The 18,839-nt window shown below is 46.8% G+C and overlaps 1 protein-coding gene across 1 annotated transcript in view; it reads right to left on the bottom strand.

Moving 5' to 3' along the window:
* Positions 1-8,161: 8,161 nt before the first annotated feature.
* CLSTN2 (calsyntenin 2) overlaps positions 8,162-18,839 on the bottom strand; it is a 573,838-nt gene continuing 563,160 nt past the window's right edge. The window contains exon 17 of the mRNA XM_081302788.1: positions 8,162-18,794. Within this exon, the coding sequence (XP_081158914.1) occupies positions 18,591-18,794 (204 nt within the window). The 3' untranslated portion in view covers positions 8,162-18,590. The remainder of the gene's footprint in view (positions 18,795-18,839) is intronic.

The raw sequence follows: 18,839 nt of genomic DNA, 5'->3' as shown, positions 1-18,839 counted from the left end.
TGAGAGAGCGGGTGTATTTTTATAAAGTGAGAAGTTACTTTATCATTTATTAACAGAAGGAAAATACCCAATGTGGTTTCCAATTTTTAAACACCGTCTTGTCAGAGGAGGCGTGTGGCTGCCCATCACCTGTGTTGAAGATAAACAGCTACATTTTCCAGAAAGCAGCCTGCTCCCGCTGGTCGCTTGTCACTGTCCCCACCCCTTGCCTAGCTGAGTCTGATGGACATGTGGATGAGGTCTGGATTGCGGGATCTCACACAGGCAAGTGTGGTGTTTGTTGGAAGTAGGTGGTATCCAGCTCGTTAACGCAATGATCTCGAGATCATCGGGCTGTCTTGGATGGGAGGCAGGGGAGCAGCCCACACTTGAGTGATGAAATCGGAGCCCATGTGTGAGTATGGCCTTGCTTTCTTCACGTGCACTGATGCTCGCTCCGGTGGGTCATCCCCGCTGAGATTGGGGGGAATCACAGGGAGAGTCTGGCATGAAAGCCTTAGAGGAAGAAATAGAAAAAAGGCAAAGATCCTTCCAGATGATCAGCCCACATCAGTACGCATGCCCCGTTTTTACTTCTGCTGGAAAGGGGGCTGTTGGAAGTGTTTCTAGAAACTCACTTTCTCTACTCTCCCAATGACTCTGTGAGCTGTCTCATAGTCCTTCACAAATAGAGTAGCTAAGGGTGTCTTTCTCATCTGCAGCTAAGAACATTTGAAAACTCACCCCTCCACCCCTTACCCTCAACTTGCCCGTTGTTTCTTAAAGGAAATTTTGGCCTTCTTGATTATGGGATTTCACTCGAATACTGATGTTCATTGTTCCAGATGTTCTTCCTTTGTAGTGCTGGTCCTAAGTGCACTTAAACACTTACTTATAAGATTATGTAACCATCATCCATCTTCTCCCAGAGACTGTGAATCCAGGGAGGGTTGGGTGCTGATGCTAGGGCATCCCTGGTGCTCAGCAGGTTCAGAAGAGGCGCTGAGGAAGGGGTTCTAGAATGTCCTTGGGCAAGGAAGAGATCAATGACTGAAGGCTCCACATTGCTCTGTGTCTTCAGGATCAGTGTAGGTTTGTTTGAAGACATGAGATCCACAGAAACCTTGGGGACTGGGTTACCCTGTTACTGTTCCAAGAGAGGAGACCCTTTTGTCCGTGATTCTAAGTGAGTATTTTCACATAATTTTCTTCTCTGCTGGTTGATAGTCTCTCCCTGGCTCACATTGCTTTTTTAACACTCATTTTATTTTTGGAACTCCAGTTGTCTAACTAGAGCTTTTCAGTTCCTATCTGGTGTGTTTTAGCCCAAGGTGCTAAAAGGGAAAACGATGATCGTCACTGGGCTCTGATACCTGCACACACTCCATTTTTTCAAAAGTGACATTTTACTCTTCAAGGCTGACTGGTCCCTAGTGGTGTGGCACACCTGTGGCTCAGTGGTACAAACACAGTATTCAGAATATACATCCATGAAGGATTCTGGGCTCTGCTTCTCATCAGCTGTGTGACCTTGGACAGGAGACATAGTGTCTTTAGACTTGGTTTCTTCATTTATAAAATAAGAGTGACAATACTTTCCACATGAGGTTATTGGAAGGATTAAATTGGAAAATACCTGTGAAGTCCTAATCTCAATAAATACTCAACAAATCTTTGTACATCTTCCTTCCCTTGACCTTTCTGGATGAAGAAAAAAAAATAAGTCTGCATTGAGGAGGTGAAGAGCAGACTCACTCCGAATTTTGGAGAATTTCATCCAGGCTGGACCCTAGCACCACCAAATGAATGAATGAATGCACTCACTCACTGAATAAAAGGAAGGTCTGAGTGGATAAGGGTGTGACCCACTTATTTATCGCTAGGGGGTGTTGGAAGAGTCATGGTGACAGTTATTATTTAGTAAGTGCCTAAAGGGCTGGACCTTGTGGTAGACGCTTGACAGAGATGATCTCATTTAATTATCACAAAAGTCCTTTAAGAAAGGTACCATGACCACAATTTTATGAATGAGGATGTGAAAGCTCAGGGAGATTGTCCCATAATGTGGTGGGATGACTAGTAAGTGGTCTTCCCAAGGAACCGTGAAGATAGAAGGCACAGATAGGTAGATGTGCACATTGTTCATTTGCAGGTACATATGTGTGTACACATGAATGTATGAAACAGCAGCAGCTGTGACCTGATTGTGCAAATGCTGAATGACTGTTAAAGTTGGTGATGATTTGATCGGAGGCAGACAGGGTGGAGGTGGAGCCTTGGGAGAGGCTCAGTTTATAGTTAGAAGGTTTCCAGGGCCACTGTCCTGATGTTCAGGGAGGAGAGAACGGATGTGGGCTCTGGGCAAGATCAGAGGGCCATGCTCACAGACAATGGAGCCCTAGCTGCAGGACCTGGGTCCAGCAAGGGCACTGAGGAAACCTACGGGCATGTATGCAAATCTCTGAGATGGGATGGATGTCAGCACCTAGACCTTCCCCTCTTCAAGGTTTCCCAGAAGCTCTATCGTATCGTTCCAACAGTGGGAACTCACAGGATGTAGACACTTGTGTCTGCATGACCTGCAGCAGGCTGTCTTGAGTAGCTGTGTGACTTAAAATCACCAGTCTAAGTTGGATGAAGCTGGGTGACAGTGCACCCTGGCATCACGAAGCCCCTGATAATTTACTTAGTCAGTGTTTCATCTCCTCGTGTGTGAGTGGAGGTATACATGTGCACCTCTAGGAACATTTTTGTGAGGTGACAATTAAATCGTGTAAATAAGGCACAGCACACTACCTGGCACCTCATTAGTGCTTAACAAAACACAGATTAATAATGATTTTGATGACCAAATGGAAAAAAATTTCCAAACCTTGGTCCATTTGTCTATCTTTTAAGGTCTCTAAAATGACACAGAGAGGCTTTTTGGAAGGTTTGGTTTACTTTGCTAACTTGCTCTGGTCACGGTTTGGTGGGCTTGACCTGAGATTTAAGCTACACTATGAGGAGCTCCTAGAGAGGGAGAGAGCAGGCACCTCCCAGGACTGCTGTGTACCCCTTCATTGGAATGCAATGTTGGGCCCTTCATCTTTGGCTGCTTCCCTTCTGTGACTGGGCACTTTGTGTGCCATCCCTGGTGCCAGTACTCTGCTGACCAGCGCCAATCATGGCTGCCATCACATGTGCTTTGGCACCTTGTCAGTGAACCTGTATGTTCCTGGTTCCATAATTCTCCTTGCTTTGGAACAGGCTGATTGAATGATCTGAACATTTGTCTGTGCAAGCAGACTGATGGAGAGTATGAGGCAATGTCGGGGTGGGGGGCTCTCAGAGCAGAAAGGCCTGAAGGAAATGGAGCTTGTCTTCATCCTGGTCATGATTGATAGATGACAATTGCCGGTTCAGGTGGTTGCCCTGAATGAGGTACTGACAAATAGAAGAACCCTGCATCTCCGCCCCAAGTGCCCTACTAAGAAGAGGTTGGAGTGAACGCTTGTCCCAAAGATGTTGAGCAAAGTAAAAGGCTCTGTAATCAGATTAGTTTGAGAAACACTTTTCCCTAGTCTCTAGATGGTTCCCAGTGGTCGCTCTGAAAATTCCTGGAGTAAAAGATACCTGTTCAGTCCATCATTTTCAAGAACAGAATTTTATCAGAGAAACTTTAAAAAGAATAGTGGGAACAACATGGAATATGCACTCCATGCAGCATAAAACCAGGCTCAAGGACATCTTGAACTGAAGCTGCTGGCATGGGGAGTTATATCTCATATCTCGCCATGCCCTCCTCTGGTGAAGCTTCTCTGTGTCTTCTCTGAAGAACGCTCCTCCCCCTTTGTAAATATGTGCTCCTGGTGGGGGAAAAGAGGGCTCGCCATGGGGGACATGCGTGCCACAATGCTGGCCAAGACCATGCGCATCCAGGACTTTGAACTGGTGTTGCAGAAGAGCCCCTTCCTTTCTAGAGACACACTGAGAGGTGCCAGCAACCATGATCTCTCCCAGTCCTGGAGCTCGTCAGACAGAATCAGCAAAGATAAAAGAGGGGGACAACATGAGAGTTACGGAATCAATGCCTAATAAACTATGCATAGTAATAATATGTTAATATTAGCATATTAATAGTATTCGATGTGTAATTATGTGATCAATAATATATAATGGATAACTATAATTAGGTGACAGTTGTAGTTCTATAATTACACAATATATAATCATAATTACATAATATATAATTATAACTAATATATATTTTTATAATTGTATAATATATAATGATAATTACATAATATGTAATACATAATTATGTATTTGTACCTATTAGGTTTTGCTAAGGTTATTAATACATATTATAGATAATGATATAAATATATAATTATATAATAAAACACATTACAATTTATTATAACATTATATTTAATATAAAATATACGTTTAGAATATTATATAAAATATAATTAATATATTTAATAGGTAATGATACATATTAATCCCTTTAGCAAGCCCTAATAAATACACATATAACATGTAAGTATAGAATTATAAATTTGGTTCTAATTACTCGTTATGCATATATTGTATATATTACATATGACATATATATATGTCATGTCAGTAAGTCCTAACCTTGCCATGGTGAGGCCCAGCCACATTCAGCTCTTCTCTTTGGGTTATAAGATCCAAAACAAAGGCTTAGATGCGTCCAGCTTGCCACCAAGGAACTGCTCATGAAAGCAGGTGGCTTCTCTACAGGACGGATGGTCCACTCCACTGCCCTCCTGTCAAGCCTGGCCTTAGATAAGGCTGTGCTGATTCTGGAGAAGATTTTAAAGTTCATCAAAGATCCCAAAAGGAGAGCAAATGGAAACACTGAAAGTCCAGCCTCTTCTGAGAACCTCTGTCCCTTAGCCTGGGACCTGGTACTGGGAATTCCCCTTCCCTTGGAGCAGTACCTCCCATCTCCTCCTCCTGCTCCACGTCTCCTGGCTGTGTCTCAGGTCTCCATCTCAAGGAGCCAGGAGGTGGCTGTGTGGTTGGTGATGGAGAGAGGCAGCCTGGCTGCCTCCCGTCCCTCCCTCCGCCAGGGCTCCTTCTGCCTTCCTGAGCACAGCCAGACTGTGCTCTGCCTCTCCGTTCTGGCTCCTCCACTCACACCCTGGGTCCTCAGTGACCAAGCCTGGCTTCATGTAGCCGGCAGTCCCCACTCAAGTCAGTGTGCAAGAGCTATAGCCAGAAATGGAAGCAGCAGCCTTCTTCGCCTAGTGTGGGAAGGAGTTCTGATGTGGGTCACGAGACTTCCTGCACTAGGCCAAGTCCTTAGGAAGATGGCAGTCCCCTGTCTCCTCTATCCAGGGTTAAAGGTGTGCTGGCTTTTTCTCGATGCCTGACCTATGAGTGGTGTTGTGTGCCAGAGCTGGCTCACAAAGCCAATTGTTAGCATCCCTTCTCAACTCTGAGTTCAATGACTTCGAGTTGGTACTTAAAATCAGCCACAGGAGTCAGCAACAGTTACAAATTAGACCTGCCCCTTCCCTCAAAGGTAGTGGTTAACCATTTGCCAGATATTACTGCCCAGAGACCTCTCCACCTTGGTTACTCCCCAGATGCTCACATGGCCAATCTTTGCTTTCTTCATCTTGTTCCTTCTGCCACTCTCCAGTGGCATGTGAGAGAACCCATCACACCCAAGACCGTTTAGTAACCCCAATGGAAGAGTTGGGGTCGTTTTGCTTTTTGATTAGTCAGACTCACCTGGTCCACATGAATGTACTCTAGAACCAGTTGTCTGGGTATTGAATTCAGCCTGCTGATCCATTTTATTTGGACAACACAGAATTTGTTTTAAAAATGTGAATCAGTTGCCTAAATTTAAAATCTAGTAGACTTCACATAAAAAGAAGTTTCTGAGTAATATTCCATTGTGTATATGTGCCACACTTTCTTTATCCATTCATCCACTGAAGGGCATCTAGGTTGGTTCCACAGTTTAGCTATTGTGAATTGTCCTGCTATAAACATTGATGTGGCTGTGTTAACTGTAGTGGCTGTTTTTAAGTCCTTTGGATATAGACTGAGGAGGGGGATAGCTGGATCAAATGGTGGTTCCATTCCCAATTTTCCAAGAAATCTCCATACTTCTTTCCATATTGGCTGCACCAATTTGCAATCCCACCAGCAGTGTATGAGTGTGCCTCCCCCCCACCCCCACACATTCTCGGCAATGCTTATTGTTGTTTGTATTCAATATAGCTGCTATTCTGAAAATCCATGTTTCTGATTTTTCTTAGAAATCAGAAGATCTGGCAATAAGGGGCCACCATCCCTGCCCTGGGATGGAAAGGCTTCCCCTCTGGACTTGGCATGTATTTTCTTTTCACCCTCATCCCCAGCCAGGCAGCTGGGCTCACTACCCCTGCCTGCCTTACCTGTGCAGGTATTTGAGTTTATCTTAGAACAATACGTCCTGTATCCTGTTTTCCCACCTTAATCACTTAGGGAACTTAATAATAAGGCAGAACACTCTCTAGGGGTACAGAGGACAGCAGGATCCCATTGCACTGGGCAATCAAGAATGGCCCCTCTGATAAGTTGTCCTGCATCTCTACAGTGGGCCCATCATTCCCATGGTCTAAGGCATGCCAGGAGAGGGTGTTCAAGGTCAAGGAGCAAAAGCATGGAGATGGGAATGTTTACCATGTGCTTTGGGAAGACCAGGCCCTGGGATTCATGCTGGGCAATTGGATGAAAGCTTATGGGGAGGGGGTAGGTCATTGAGGACCTCAGATTGAAGGTTTAATTCAGTTTAGCTTGATAAATGCTTTCTGAGCCCTTGCTACATCCCAGGAGCATGAACACAGGTATGATTGCTGTGAAACTTCTGCCCAGAACTTTTATCCATAGCTTCAACATTTGTTTTTGGTATTGTTTGTAAGTTTTTGCCATGAAACCTCTGTCAGGTCAGCCTAATATGAAGCACTGTATTCAAACTACATAAACCAGGTTTTTTTTTCAGGTTAAATAATATAGCTCTTTTGTCAGAGGGAGGGAAAGCCCAAGGATTGATGCTCAGTGCGTGTGTGTGTGTGTGTGTGTGTGTGTGTGTGTGTATACATGTACATGGGTGCACAGCAAGGCGAAGCACAGAAGAATCACAGAACACACCAAACCTTCTAAGGCTTTTTGACTCTCTGATGTAAAAGAAAAATCCAGTTGAGCATGCTAAACAGATTGTCTTAACATGGAGCAGAAAAAAGTCCTCGTGGTGCAAGAATGACCTGTATCTCAGGGAGAAGATCAGACCCACTACTTGGGGTAGAAGGAGGGACATGGGTTTTCAAAGACCAGGAAGTGAGGAGAAGATGATGGAGCTCTCTTCCAAGTGACAAGGAAAGAATTTGTTTTTTAATATCCATCTGAGAAAGGTGGAGAGAAATGAGCGAGAGAAAGGTATGAGGGCAGGTAGAGGGTACAGGCCGGGGAGGGGTGCCAACAGGAGCTTGCCAAGCAGGCATGCCTGTTGTGACATGCAGCTGGGTCAAATGGTGGTTCCATTCCAAATTTCCAAGAAATTGGGGCTTAGCCCTCAAGTTGGCTCAGTACGAAGCAGGAGAGAGGCTACAGGAACTGCAACATGCAGAATCCTCCAGAAACACTCTGGTTCTCCCCTGGCTCTGGATGGTGAGAGGAGCCCAATTCTGTGGGCTTCAGGGTCAAGGTGGCTCTGGGTGGCATTTAGGTGCAAGCACAGGTCAGCATGGAGGAGTAGGAGGAAGTAGTACTGTGGTCAATCCATTTGCCCTGGGCCGTGCCCCTGACTCCTCCAGGTTCAATGTTTTTCATGGCTAGTGGTAAGAATGACCTACTGTGCAGATTAAGATCGTACCCAGAACTCCAGTAACATGTAGGTGCTCAATAAATGCACCATGTTATTAGGATTGTCGTTGTACTGGTCTCCATTGGTCCCACTCTGGTTGTAGCAGAGTGCCCCGACCAAGGCCTGAGGAGAGCCAATTTACCTTGTCATCACTGTCACATGCTACCTGTCTCTCTTGCCCAAGCACGGATTTAACATAGAACCCAAGAGAACATCAACCCAGATGAACCAGTTCTTGGTGTCTCACCTCATCAAACAGTCTGAACAATAAAAACTCTCAGAAGTCACCTTTACTGTGAAATTCTAAAATCATATTTATTCACCAATTCACAGAAGTGTCGTAATGACCACCAACATGAATCAGTTTGTAGGCGTTTACAAGCCAAGGCTGAAAATAAATATCTGTCTGTGTTGAATAGGCATTTAACAAATTACTCAGAAACTGCAAGAATTGTAACTGTTAGAAATTTAAAGTTTGTGACTCAAACATGGGTAAGATCACAGTCATGGGAAGAAGCCCGAGAGATCCCTGCGATGGCTCCTATTTGCTTCCTCGTTATGTACACACGGGGCCCTCGGCACCTCTCACTCTGCATGGGTTTGAATTGAGTCCAGCAGCTCCACTAGCCAGGGAGGGGTGGGGACGGGAAGGGCAGTTTCTCTGATCCCCTTGGCTGGGCACCCTTGTCAACAGAGGGGACAGTGAGCTCTGCTGAAATTAAACTCAACTTTCTCTAAGTTCATACAATCCTGGTGACATATTCCAAGGTTTCCTTTGTAGCACACTCATACACACACAAGATAATATATTTAGCCAACAAACACATTTTCTAAACTAAAAAGATCCATTCTCTGAGGCGACCAGGGAATCCAGGGTCTGACGCGCATCAGGCACACGCTGGCCCTGCCCTGGAGTGATGTCAACCTCGGGGACACTCCAGCCAGGCTGGCAGGAACTGCCTGGCCAGGAACAGTGACTAAAGGTGTCTGTGCCTCCGCTGTGTGGACAGCCCTGGGGCTCCAGCCGGACCTTCCTTCCCCGTGCACTTTGGTTGAGCAGCTAGGATTGAACAGGCTTCTAATGGAACGCTTCTAAAAGGTGGTGGCATCTCCAGAGATGGGAGGAGGAAGGGGCTGAGAGGAGACCAGCCTGGACAATTCAGACTGGCCGAAGGAAATGGCAGACACAGTGGGAGGGAGTCCCAGAGCCCCTCCCACACCTAACATGATGGTGTTAGTCCCATGTGGTCCAAGGTGTGTACAAACCCACTATGATTCACTACCAGAGAGCCAGAGGGGACCTGCGAATTCACAAAAGCTTCTCCTCAGCCAAGTGGGGTGTGGCTGGCCTGCTGCTCTGTGACTCATTCAGTTTGGGGTACAAGGATACCTCTATGTCTCCACCAAGTAGTGACAGGCTGGACCTTTCATTTCCAAATGCTTACTGAACTCCTACTATGTGCCAGGCACCATTGCCAGTGTTTTGAGGGCTGAGAGTAAACAGCAATTAAAAAGACACGTAACAAAATTAGAAATGTGTTGGTACCATTGAGCTCATTTTATACCTTCCTTTGGTATTGTGGATGTGTATATGACATGTATACATGTATATGCATATATATATATATATACACACACACATTATCAACTCTCCTTAGCCTGGTTATCTCTCATATTTCATATTTATTACTCTAATTTCCTCAACTAATGCCCCACCAAATCATTCTGACTCTTCTCCTTACCAAAACTACAATGTCCATGCTTATAACATAACAAACCCAACTCTAATATCTATAGATTCCCTTGAGAACAACCATCTTCCACATACAGTTTCTTTTCTAGACTCACCGACTGGTATCTTCAATCTCCTGCCAAGCCTGTCCAGCTCAGGACATCCACAATCCTGTTTCTGGAAGCCACTGAGGTCAGGCTTGAAGCAACCAGGTGGATCGACCCAGCAGGGGTAGTTCAATTCAGAACTGAGATCACCCTCCAACAGCTCTGACATCAATTGTGCCTCACATGACCAGGCTTAGCCGCAATGTCTTTGAAACTTGAATTTAACTTTAGGTACAGAGCAATGTTCTGTCTTCCTGGTGATGGATTGGTCCTATTGCTACCTCTCCAATCCACCTTTGGGTTACTCCCCAACTCTGAGTTATCTCCTCTCTCCATATCCCTTTTCTTACTTTTGAAATGGTCTTCCCAAATCTACCTTCACCTCCTGCAAAACTTGTTCCTTATTTCCACCACCTGACAGGTATCTGGGAACAGGAGAACTCTTCCCAATCCAGAATCCATCAGCTCCTGTGTAGTCATATGAGGGAACTGGGGGTCCGTGGTGCCACATCTGAACTTTTGCCTCTAAAGATTGATGCACACGTTATACTCCTGTCTGTGACCCACGGGCACAGGTGAACCCCTCATCTCTGCGACCCCAAGGAATCCTTTCAGGGGGCAGATGCTACTTCCTTGTCCCTTCCTGTCCCTTTCTTTCCCACAGAGTTTCTGGGGTCTGTAGCTGAGACCATGGGTAGTGCAAATAGAAAAAATCTCTGGGCTTATTTCTCTGACAATTCTTTCTGCTGGGGAAAAGAATTCTGTGTGTGTGTGTGTGTGTGTGTGTGTGTGTGTGTGTGCACGTGCGTGCGTGTATGCGCTCGTGTGTGCCATTTCTTTTCTGAGATGCTCAGTGGAAAGGGTCCAGGTAACTGAGATGCATTTTCATTTCAAGATAAAAGCAAACAGACATTAAAGCCAACGCGTGTCTGTTGCCTGTGATTGATACACACCGTCTGTGTTCTGGATCTTCTCTCATCTGTTGCCCTCTTTTCATTAGACTATTGGGAATTGAGCTTCATGTTGATGGATTTCCTCTGCAGTGTATCTGATAAAAGGGAGTGGAGAGAGGCATAGGGCGGGGGTCATTAACCAATCAGAGCTTTCTCTCCTCCATAAGAATGCTTCCCTTGATCCACAGGATGGAGCAGGTGGGGCCATCTACCCCTGCTCTTCGAATAGGGCTTCTTACGCTGGCTATAGCCAGGAAGGGTCATTTAGCAAACAAGCTCACTCCTGCTCTTCCATTTGAAGTGCGAGAGCATTGTCATCTGAACTTCCTTTCTGCTTTTATCTGATTTTATAAAGGACCTTGACTTACAAATTAAGAGACAGGATGAAAGGGTCTTTCTCCCCTAGGGCATCTTAATTTTTCAAACCAAGCCCAATCTTTGAGGTCACATGATCTCTGGGATGCCATTCAACCCAACATTTGTGGAGCCCCTACCATGAGCCAGGCACGGTGCTTGGCACCCAGGGTGCTGCAATAGACTGGGTAGTCCTCTTGCCTTAAGGAGGTGGCACGCAGAAGTGGTAAGAGTTGGGAATCCATACTAGCCTTGCGTGATTTTGTTTTCCAGGGTTCCTATCAGGTACCTGGGAAGGGAGGGCTATGGTTCCATTCATTCAACTGGAAGTTGTCCTGGGGCGGGGTCCTGCCTCTGGGGAGGTGTCACTTCAGTGGTCCAGAGGCACTCTCCCTTCTCTGCTCCTCAGAATGGGAGCACTGCTCCAGGCAGGAGCCAGGAGACCCCTGCCTGGCACTGGGATGAGGCTCTGCACTGTCCCGCAGGTGTAACAGCAGGTGACTGGTGTTGCCTCCTTGTACATCTCAATGCGGCCCAGCCTTTCCATGCACACCCACTGCCCCCCACTCTTCCAGGTGTCCAGGCTGGGCCAGGGCTTTTGCCCTTAGGCCATGGTGCCTCCCTTTCCTGCCTGGCCTGACACGAGTCCAGACCTGCCAAGAGAACAGGGCCCATCCTGCCTTCAGAACTACCCAACCCTTATTTGTCATTTTGTCTCATAAGAGGCTTTGGTGATAAAGGACTAGAATAAGGAAACACATACAGTCCCCTTAAGCCTTGGGGAGCAATGTGTCCTCAGAGAATTCATTCAGGCCAGACTATGTAGACTCTCCTGTACAACTTCCGCCATGCTTTCCCACTGACATTTAATCAGAAGATCTATTCCCAGGCTGGGCTGGGAAATGGGGAGACTTGGTAAGACTACTGAGAAGATCGGGCTGTGCCTCTGAGCAGGCAGAGTCAGGGTCTGAAGGAATCAATAGCAGATGCTAGTCCTCCCGGGTCAGGTGTTGGGGCTCCTGCCCAGTTGGCTCCTCCTCTGGGTCCTGGACAGACTCAGTGCCACACCGAGATGCCAGTAACTAGTAAGCAGGAGTTCCACAGAGTTTGATCAACAGACCTGAGGCCTCTGGTAGGTCAGGCAAAGGGCCTTGGTGGAACCTGCTGCCTCACCAGGCCTTAGGAATTACAGGGTCTAGACAGAGTTAATAAGACTGCAGGTTTGTTTTGGGGTTTTGGTTTTTACTCTTAGTACAGTGAGTTACTGCCCTTCCAAGAAGAGCTATCCATTCCCCGTCAAATTTAGTGTTTGAATTGTGATGCTGTGCACCCCAGGCCATGATGTAGGGACAGTGCTGCAGTAACTGTCCTTGAATGACCCATTCACCCTCTGCCAGGCCCTGGGTGCTCCACCAGCATACGGGCTATGAGCCAAGTGGCCCTCCCAGCCTTCTAAACTCATTGCTGCAGTTTCACTCTTTCCTTATAAAATATGGCCCTGGAGGAGGCTGCTCATTGGACAGGAACTTGGTCTTTCGTGGGTGGATGGCTTCATAGTAGTCTCTCCTGGGCTGTGTCTCTCTCTAGGATAGCAGGGGCACAGGGCAGGAATTGTCTTGTGGCTCAGGAGAGGAGGGTAAATGGAACTAGGACCAGTGTGTCCAGAAACCACTGCAATCCAGCGGCCCTGGGTAGGATCTATAGCCCTTGCCTATCACTGCACTAGCAATTGACTGTTTTACCTTGATAAATCATAAAAGCAGCTCCTGATAAAGCCAGCATAAGCTATTCTCTTCAACCTCTCCACCAGTGGTTCTCCAGGTTTTGCATGCAGCAGAATCAAAGAGGTCTTTCATGCGTAGATTGCTGAGCTCACCTCCAGAGATTCTGACTCAGTAGGCCTGGGGGTGGGGTTTGGAAATTGGCATTTCTCACTGGTTTCCAGGTGATGCTGCTGCTGGTGCAGAGGCCAAATATTAAGAACCACAGCTCCATAGCATGCAGTGTGCCATCTCAGGTCCTCCTGAGTGGAGCCTCCTTTGCTTCTCAGCTCTGGATTTGGGCCTCAGGGGGCCCTTACGCCAGGCAGATCAAGTTTTTGGGCCTTGACTAATGATAGCCCGTTTACCAGGATCAGCCTTCCCAACTGGCAAGGCCTCCTGGCTGCTATTCTTACCTAAGGGCTTCCTGTAGTTTAGTTTCATGGAATCTCAGCTCTCAGCCATGTTATTTCTGCCCAGTAGGTACTGTGACTGGCCTTCTTCTCTAAGTGAGCAGAGTCAGGCTCAGAAACAATTAAGGAACGTTTAGGGAAACCGTGCCCACTCCCCTAGACATCTCCTCAGTCTGCCTCAGCAAGGTGTTGACAGAATCACACCTACCATCTGATTTAGGGTGGATAACTGCCAAAGCAAGTCACCCCACCACCCTGACCCCACCCATCTGCCCCTGACAGTCCTGACTGCTCACCCACAGCTTCTCAAGCTTGTCCAGGGAAACATCCCAACAGCTCATGAGACCAGGAGACCCTCATGGGCAAGGGTCCTGTCTCATTCGCCTCCTTGCCCATCCCTGGCACAGGGCCTGGTACCCACATTTTCCAATTGCATAGAATGTGGCTGCCAAGGCAGGCTCCCATCTGTCTGCTGACTGCACACAGGAAGTGTCAGATTCCCTTCTGGGGTGCTGGCGGAGGTAACTTCTGTCTCTTTTTGTCTCCCTGGGACAGAGTGAAGCTTGCCTCCTAATCCATAGTGCTTGTCAAGCCAACTCTCTTTTCTCCAGTTGGAGCCAAAAGGAAAAACAAAAGCAAGATCTAGAGAGCAGATAGAGAATAAATTTATAAAGTAAAGCAAATAAAGATAGGGAAACGAGGGTGCTAGAGTCGACTTTAAACCTTTCATTGCTCATTTCCTTTGCCTACGGCTGGACCACGGAAAGCGGTTACATGAAAATTAAATTGTGCCAAGGGCTTTGGCTTGTCAGCCTCGATAAATGTCTGATGCAGATAGAGGATCGTGTACCATCATAGCTGCCAGGATACTTCGCAGGAGGCTTTGGGGATCCCCCAGAGGCCGGAAAATGATTTTATGTGAACATCATCTACTTTTTTACTGGCATATAAAATAATTAGATTTACCTCTTACTTTTTTTTGGTAAAACCAATTTGGTTAATTTAAGTGAAGAGATGATTAAGGAAAAAATGTTCATTTTCTTCTTGCTAATATCAAGTCATAGAACCAAGAATATTGCTAATTTTGAAGTGTGCTGGGTTGGGCTTTCTGCTGATTATGTTGCTATTGATTCAAGCAATCACATGTCTTCAGGATCATTTTTAGAGCAAAGACATGAGCGGGGCTGAAGTGACAATCAGTCTGAGATAATGAACAGTCCTGCTTAGAAATTAGTAGGGCTGAGCTGTCCCGGGAAGGTGCTGAGCCCTGGGAATCAACACTGGTCTCTGGAGTCAGAGCTCAGTGATGAGTCTGTTCCTGGATCCAAGGCCTCCAACTCTTAGGAATAAGTGCATGGGTTTGTCAGTACAAAAATAGCAAGTGTGTTTTGTTTTTGTTTACTTTCAGAACATGAATTTCTAAAACATCTTAAAATGAAGGACAACAAAGTTTTCCTGATTTTGGAGCAAAGGCCAATGGGGAGTGGAGCTGGGGGTAAGGTCGTGGAGTTTACTTTTGCCTGGGAAATGGAAGCCTGCTTTCCATGCATGTCCATAGGAGTCAGCAAACTACAGCCTCGGGACCAGATCTGATTGGCAGTTAGTTTTGTATGGCTTGTGGGCTAAGAAAGGTTTCTGTATTTTTGAGTGCTTGAACATCATAATCAAAAGAGTAAAAGAAAAAAATCAAGTCATGTAAAATTTATATACACTCAAATTGTCTACTCTTTTGATGTCCATAAATAAAGTTTTATTGGAACACTCATTTGTTTACATATGGTCTATGGCTGCTTTGAAGCTACAAGGCAGAGCTGAGCACTCTCCATAGAAACCATATGTCCTATAAAACTAAAAGCCTTGACTATGTGGATCTTTCCAGGTGAAGTTTGCTGAGCCCTGGCATACAGGAACGGGGAATATTGCTCCCAGCAGGACCTTACTCCTGGGGTATCCATGTCCATAAGGGACAGCCCTTGTTAAATGCAGAGGTATTTGGTCTAAATGCTACATGACAGAACGATTGACTAAATTAAAAAAAAAAGTGGTAATGAAAAGAGATCCCACAGAAATCACATTTAGGGCAACTAGATGAATTTGGGCTTTGCTCAGCCATACACAATTTGATTAAATCTGTTAGAATATATGCTTTGTATTCTTTAAGACAATTCACTGCCTAGGCGATTGCTTTACTCCGCTGGGGCAACTCATTCTCTACTGGTCTTTTCCAGTCTCTGCCTCCACTTTCTCCTCTTTCCTGCCACCTGAGTCACCTGAGAAGTCTCAGACTATTTATTTTCAAGCTCTGTTCCCCAGACGGTGTCGTCTACTTGGAGGGCAACATTGGGCTGGAAAGTGATCAAACCAGTCAGTGAGTCTTTGTGGGGAGGAGTCTGCACTTTCCTGGGCTGTAGCTGTCTGATTGAGAGGTCACAGTGTATCTAGGTCATCTGAGACTTTTGATTCCAAAATGCTAGTGTCTGGGGGCTGGAAAGTGCCAGGCTGATTAATGACATTTTTCACTTATGGTCAGAAAATCTGGTGGAGGGCAAATTATATTACCCACCATTCATCTGGATGCCTCCTGAAGCTTCTGCGGCTTTTATATAGCCACTCCCACTTTGTTCTCACCTGTGGTCCTGAGTAAGTATGGGGAACAGGGGGACGCCTGTTGGCCGGGCACTGTCATTGCAGTGCCTCATTTTTTGGAGCCAGCATGTAGAATGACCTTCTGTAGCAAAGGTTGAAGGAAAGGACTTTGGTTTGCTGTCACTACTGATTCTCTGTAAATGAATCTGGTCACCAAATGGCTCCTCAAATGACACATCTTTGCTGTCCTAGCTAAGCGCCACTTTCATCTGCTCTCTGCCAACTCCCTGAAAACACATAGAGATTGCTCGGTGCTCCCAACAGCTCATCCAACCATGAATAAGTAATGTGGCTGCAAGAGACAGCCAGAGGCCTTGAGGAACACCTTCCCACCCAACCAAACTGCAAAGACAGAGCAGGAAGAAAAGTGCTCTCAGAAACCCGAGACTGAAACATTTGCAATGAAAAGCTAATTCAGAAAGGATTGGCTTTATACATATAAAGTGTTCCTTTCATTGCCGTCCCTTTGGGAGAATTCAGTAGTTCCTAAATGCCTGTTTAAAGAATTTCCTTTTTATTTAAATAATGGGATTGTGGGGCCTAACCACTCCTATGAATTTTCCCCTGAAGTTGGGCAGGCATGATTTTGGGGGGATAAAACAACGGAGGGGAGTTTAATTGGCATAATTCACACGGGAGATGCATCTATTTCTTCGCAATGAATATCAAAACTCAAGCTTCTTCTAGTGTTTTTCCCAAGAAGGGGAAAATTAAGAGCCCTGGCTGGGTTTGCAAACATGTCCCTCTTTTTTCCTGTGATTTCTCCCGCCCCCCCTCCCTCTTCATGTGTCTCAATTAGCTTCTGGGCCTGTTTGTCCCTTCCTCAACTGTCAGGTGCTCTGAGAGGAGGGCACTTCAGCATTTCCCCACAGCTCCTGGTAGAGTGCCTGCACATAGTAGGTGCTCGAGATGCCTGCGAGGTGCCTGGTGGGAAGTCATTAGAATCCTGGAAGTGAAGTGGAGGGTAAGGCGACCAGTCTTTTCTATACCTCTGAATGGCTTTGAGCAAGACACTGAATCTCTGAGCCTTGGTATCCTCATCATGAAAATGTGTCTAACAACAGGCGTCTCAAATATTTCACAGGGTTATTGTGAGGTGTGAAGGAGGATGAGGGATTTCAAAAATTTAAAAAGCCCTTCAGGAGAAAAAGCTGTATAAAGTACTTGTCACCATTCAAAGAGTTGCAGAGACTTTCCATGGACCCTCTCTGGGTGGAGGCTGGATTAGAGGCCATTGGCTGTGGTCCCCCCTACTTAAGCTCTGTGTTTGGATGACAAAGGGGATTAATTAAAGGTACCTACTCTGCACCTGTGCCAAACCAACACGGGAAGGGCTCGGGGAGGGGTGAGAAGAGGGGACAGCTCGAACACACTGAGGACAAAGAGGTACCCGAGACATTTGAGGCAAACATGTCCTCAGAGGCTCGTGGAAGTCTTGTAATAGCCTTAGTTCTTGACTGGTATTCATTTGGTCACAAAGATCACCCCCTGGTTACTATAGCAACAATTTTCCTCACGATGTGTCCACAATAGAGTGGCAATGGAAAAGACTTTCTTATTTAAAAAAAGAAGAAGAAGAAGAAGAAAGAAAGAAAAAGAAATTAGGATTTTGGATAGATTTGTCCCCTAAACCTTCTTTTATGAGAAGAAATAAACAGCCGCTATCATTGCAAATATCTTTCTAATCCCCAGCAGTTAAACTTCCAAACTGTCACCTTGGACAGCTGCTGTTCACATATTTTCTCATCTATCGGAGAGGGGTGTATGCTCTCAAGAGGAAAACCTGTGACACAGGAGATAAGGGACCACAAGGCTCGGTGGAGGGAGCCTTGCCAACCTGGGGGCTGCGCTTGGGCCAGGGAGTCCAGCCACACCCACCTTGTCTCCCACGACTGTCTGCCATGAAGCCCCATCTGTCCATCCATCAGCCATCCTTCCTCCCTTACTGTGGCATTGGGGGGTGGGGTCCGGGTGGAATGCTCCCTGAGCATGGTGGTTTGGAGTGATGGGCAGCCAGGCAGGGCAGCCACACTGGTCTCAGCTGTCCCCTGGCAGGCTGGCCCCTTCAACTGGGGACAGGCTCTGCTTGTGGTCAGAGAACAGCTCTTGGTTTTGGACTTGTCATAGAAGCTCAAGTGGCCTCAGAAAGAAGCAAAAGGAAAGGATCTCCAGGCTGGGGACTGTGTGTGTGAGTGTGTAGGGGGTGTCCCTTTCCCTATAAACTCAATTCTTCATCAACAAGGGGCTTTCTTTCAAGTGCTGAGCCCTAGGACCTTAGTTATGTGAAGTCCTGCCACCCTCCCTGTGTAGAGGAACCTTGGAGAGTCGGCGCAGGGAGGACCTGCTGGTGTGGGTGGACAGAGATGCTTAGTCAGGTGTGCGCACAGTGAGTTGGACCCCAACAGCCTTGGGGACACTGAGCCTGGGGGAGGGAGTGACACCAGGGTGGACCTTCTTTCTCCCCTACAGAAAGGAGCGAGCTGTTCAGAACTCTGAGGCTTGGCTGGCAGGGAGCCGGGTGAGCCCAGGGCAGGAGACGTGGGTTCTACAGGACCACGTCCACCCTGAAGTCTGCACTGGTGGTGACACTGGGCTTCTTGGAGCTGCCCTTTGCTTGGACACAATCAATGCCCAAGGCACATGGGGCAGGTTCTAGAAAGCCAGAGAAGGCCACCCAGACCTGTCATCGAAATCGGCGGCGAGCATGATAGACTCGGGCATACACTGGGTCGGGCTTTACAAAAGGGACACGCGGGCTGGGAGCAGACCTGGGACACTAGTAGGGGAGGGTGGAGTCGTCCCACTCTAGCTGGGCTTGCCTGGCGCCACTCCGCTCGTGCCTGCCTCTGCCCATCCCCTCCTCCTCCTCCTCTTCGCTGTCGTCAGAGTCGCTGCTGCTGGAGCTCACATCTTCCTCTGCTTCCTCCTCCTCCTCCTCTCCCTCGCTCTCCTCTTCCCTGTGGCCTGGTTCTTCGTGTTTCTGGATGTCACAGAGGGAAAGAAGACACTCACCAGGGGCCCAACA

This window comes from Spermophilus citellus (genome assembly GCF_964194105.1).
Source record: "Spermophilus citellus genome assembly, chromosome: 7".
Taxonomy (NCBI): Eukaryota; Metazoa; Chordata; class Mammalia; order Rodentia; family Sciuridae; genus Spermophilus; species Spermophilus citellus.
Note: the sequence above shows the minus strand (reverse complement) of the source record. Positions and strands in the feature narration are given on the sequence as shown.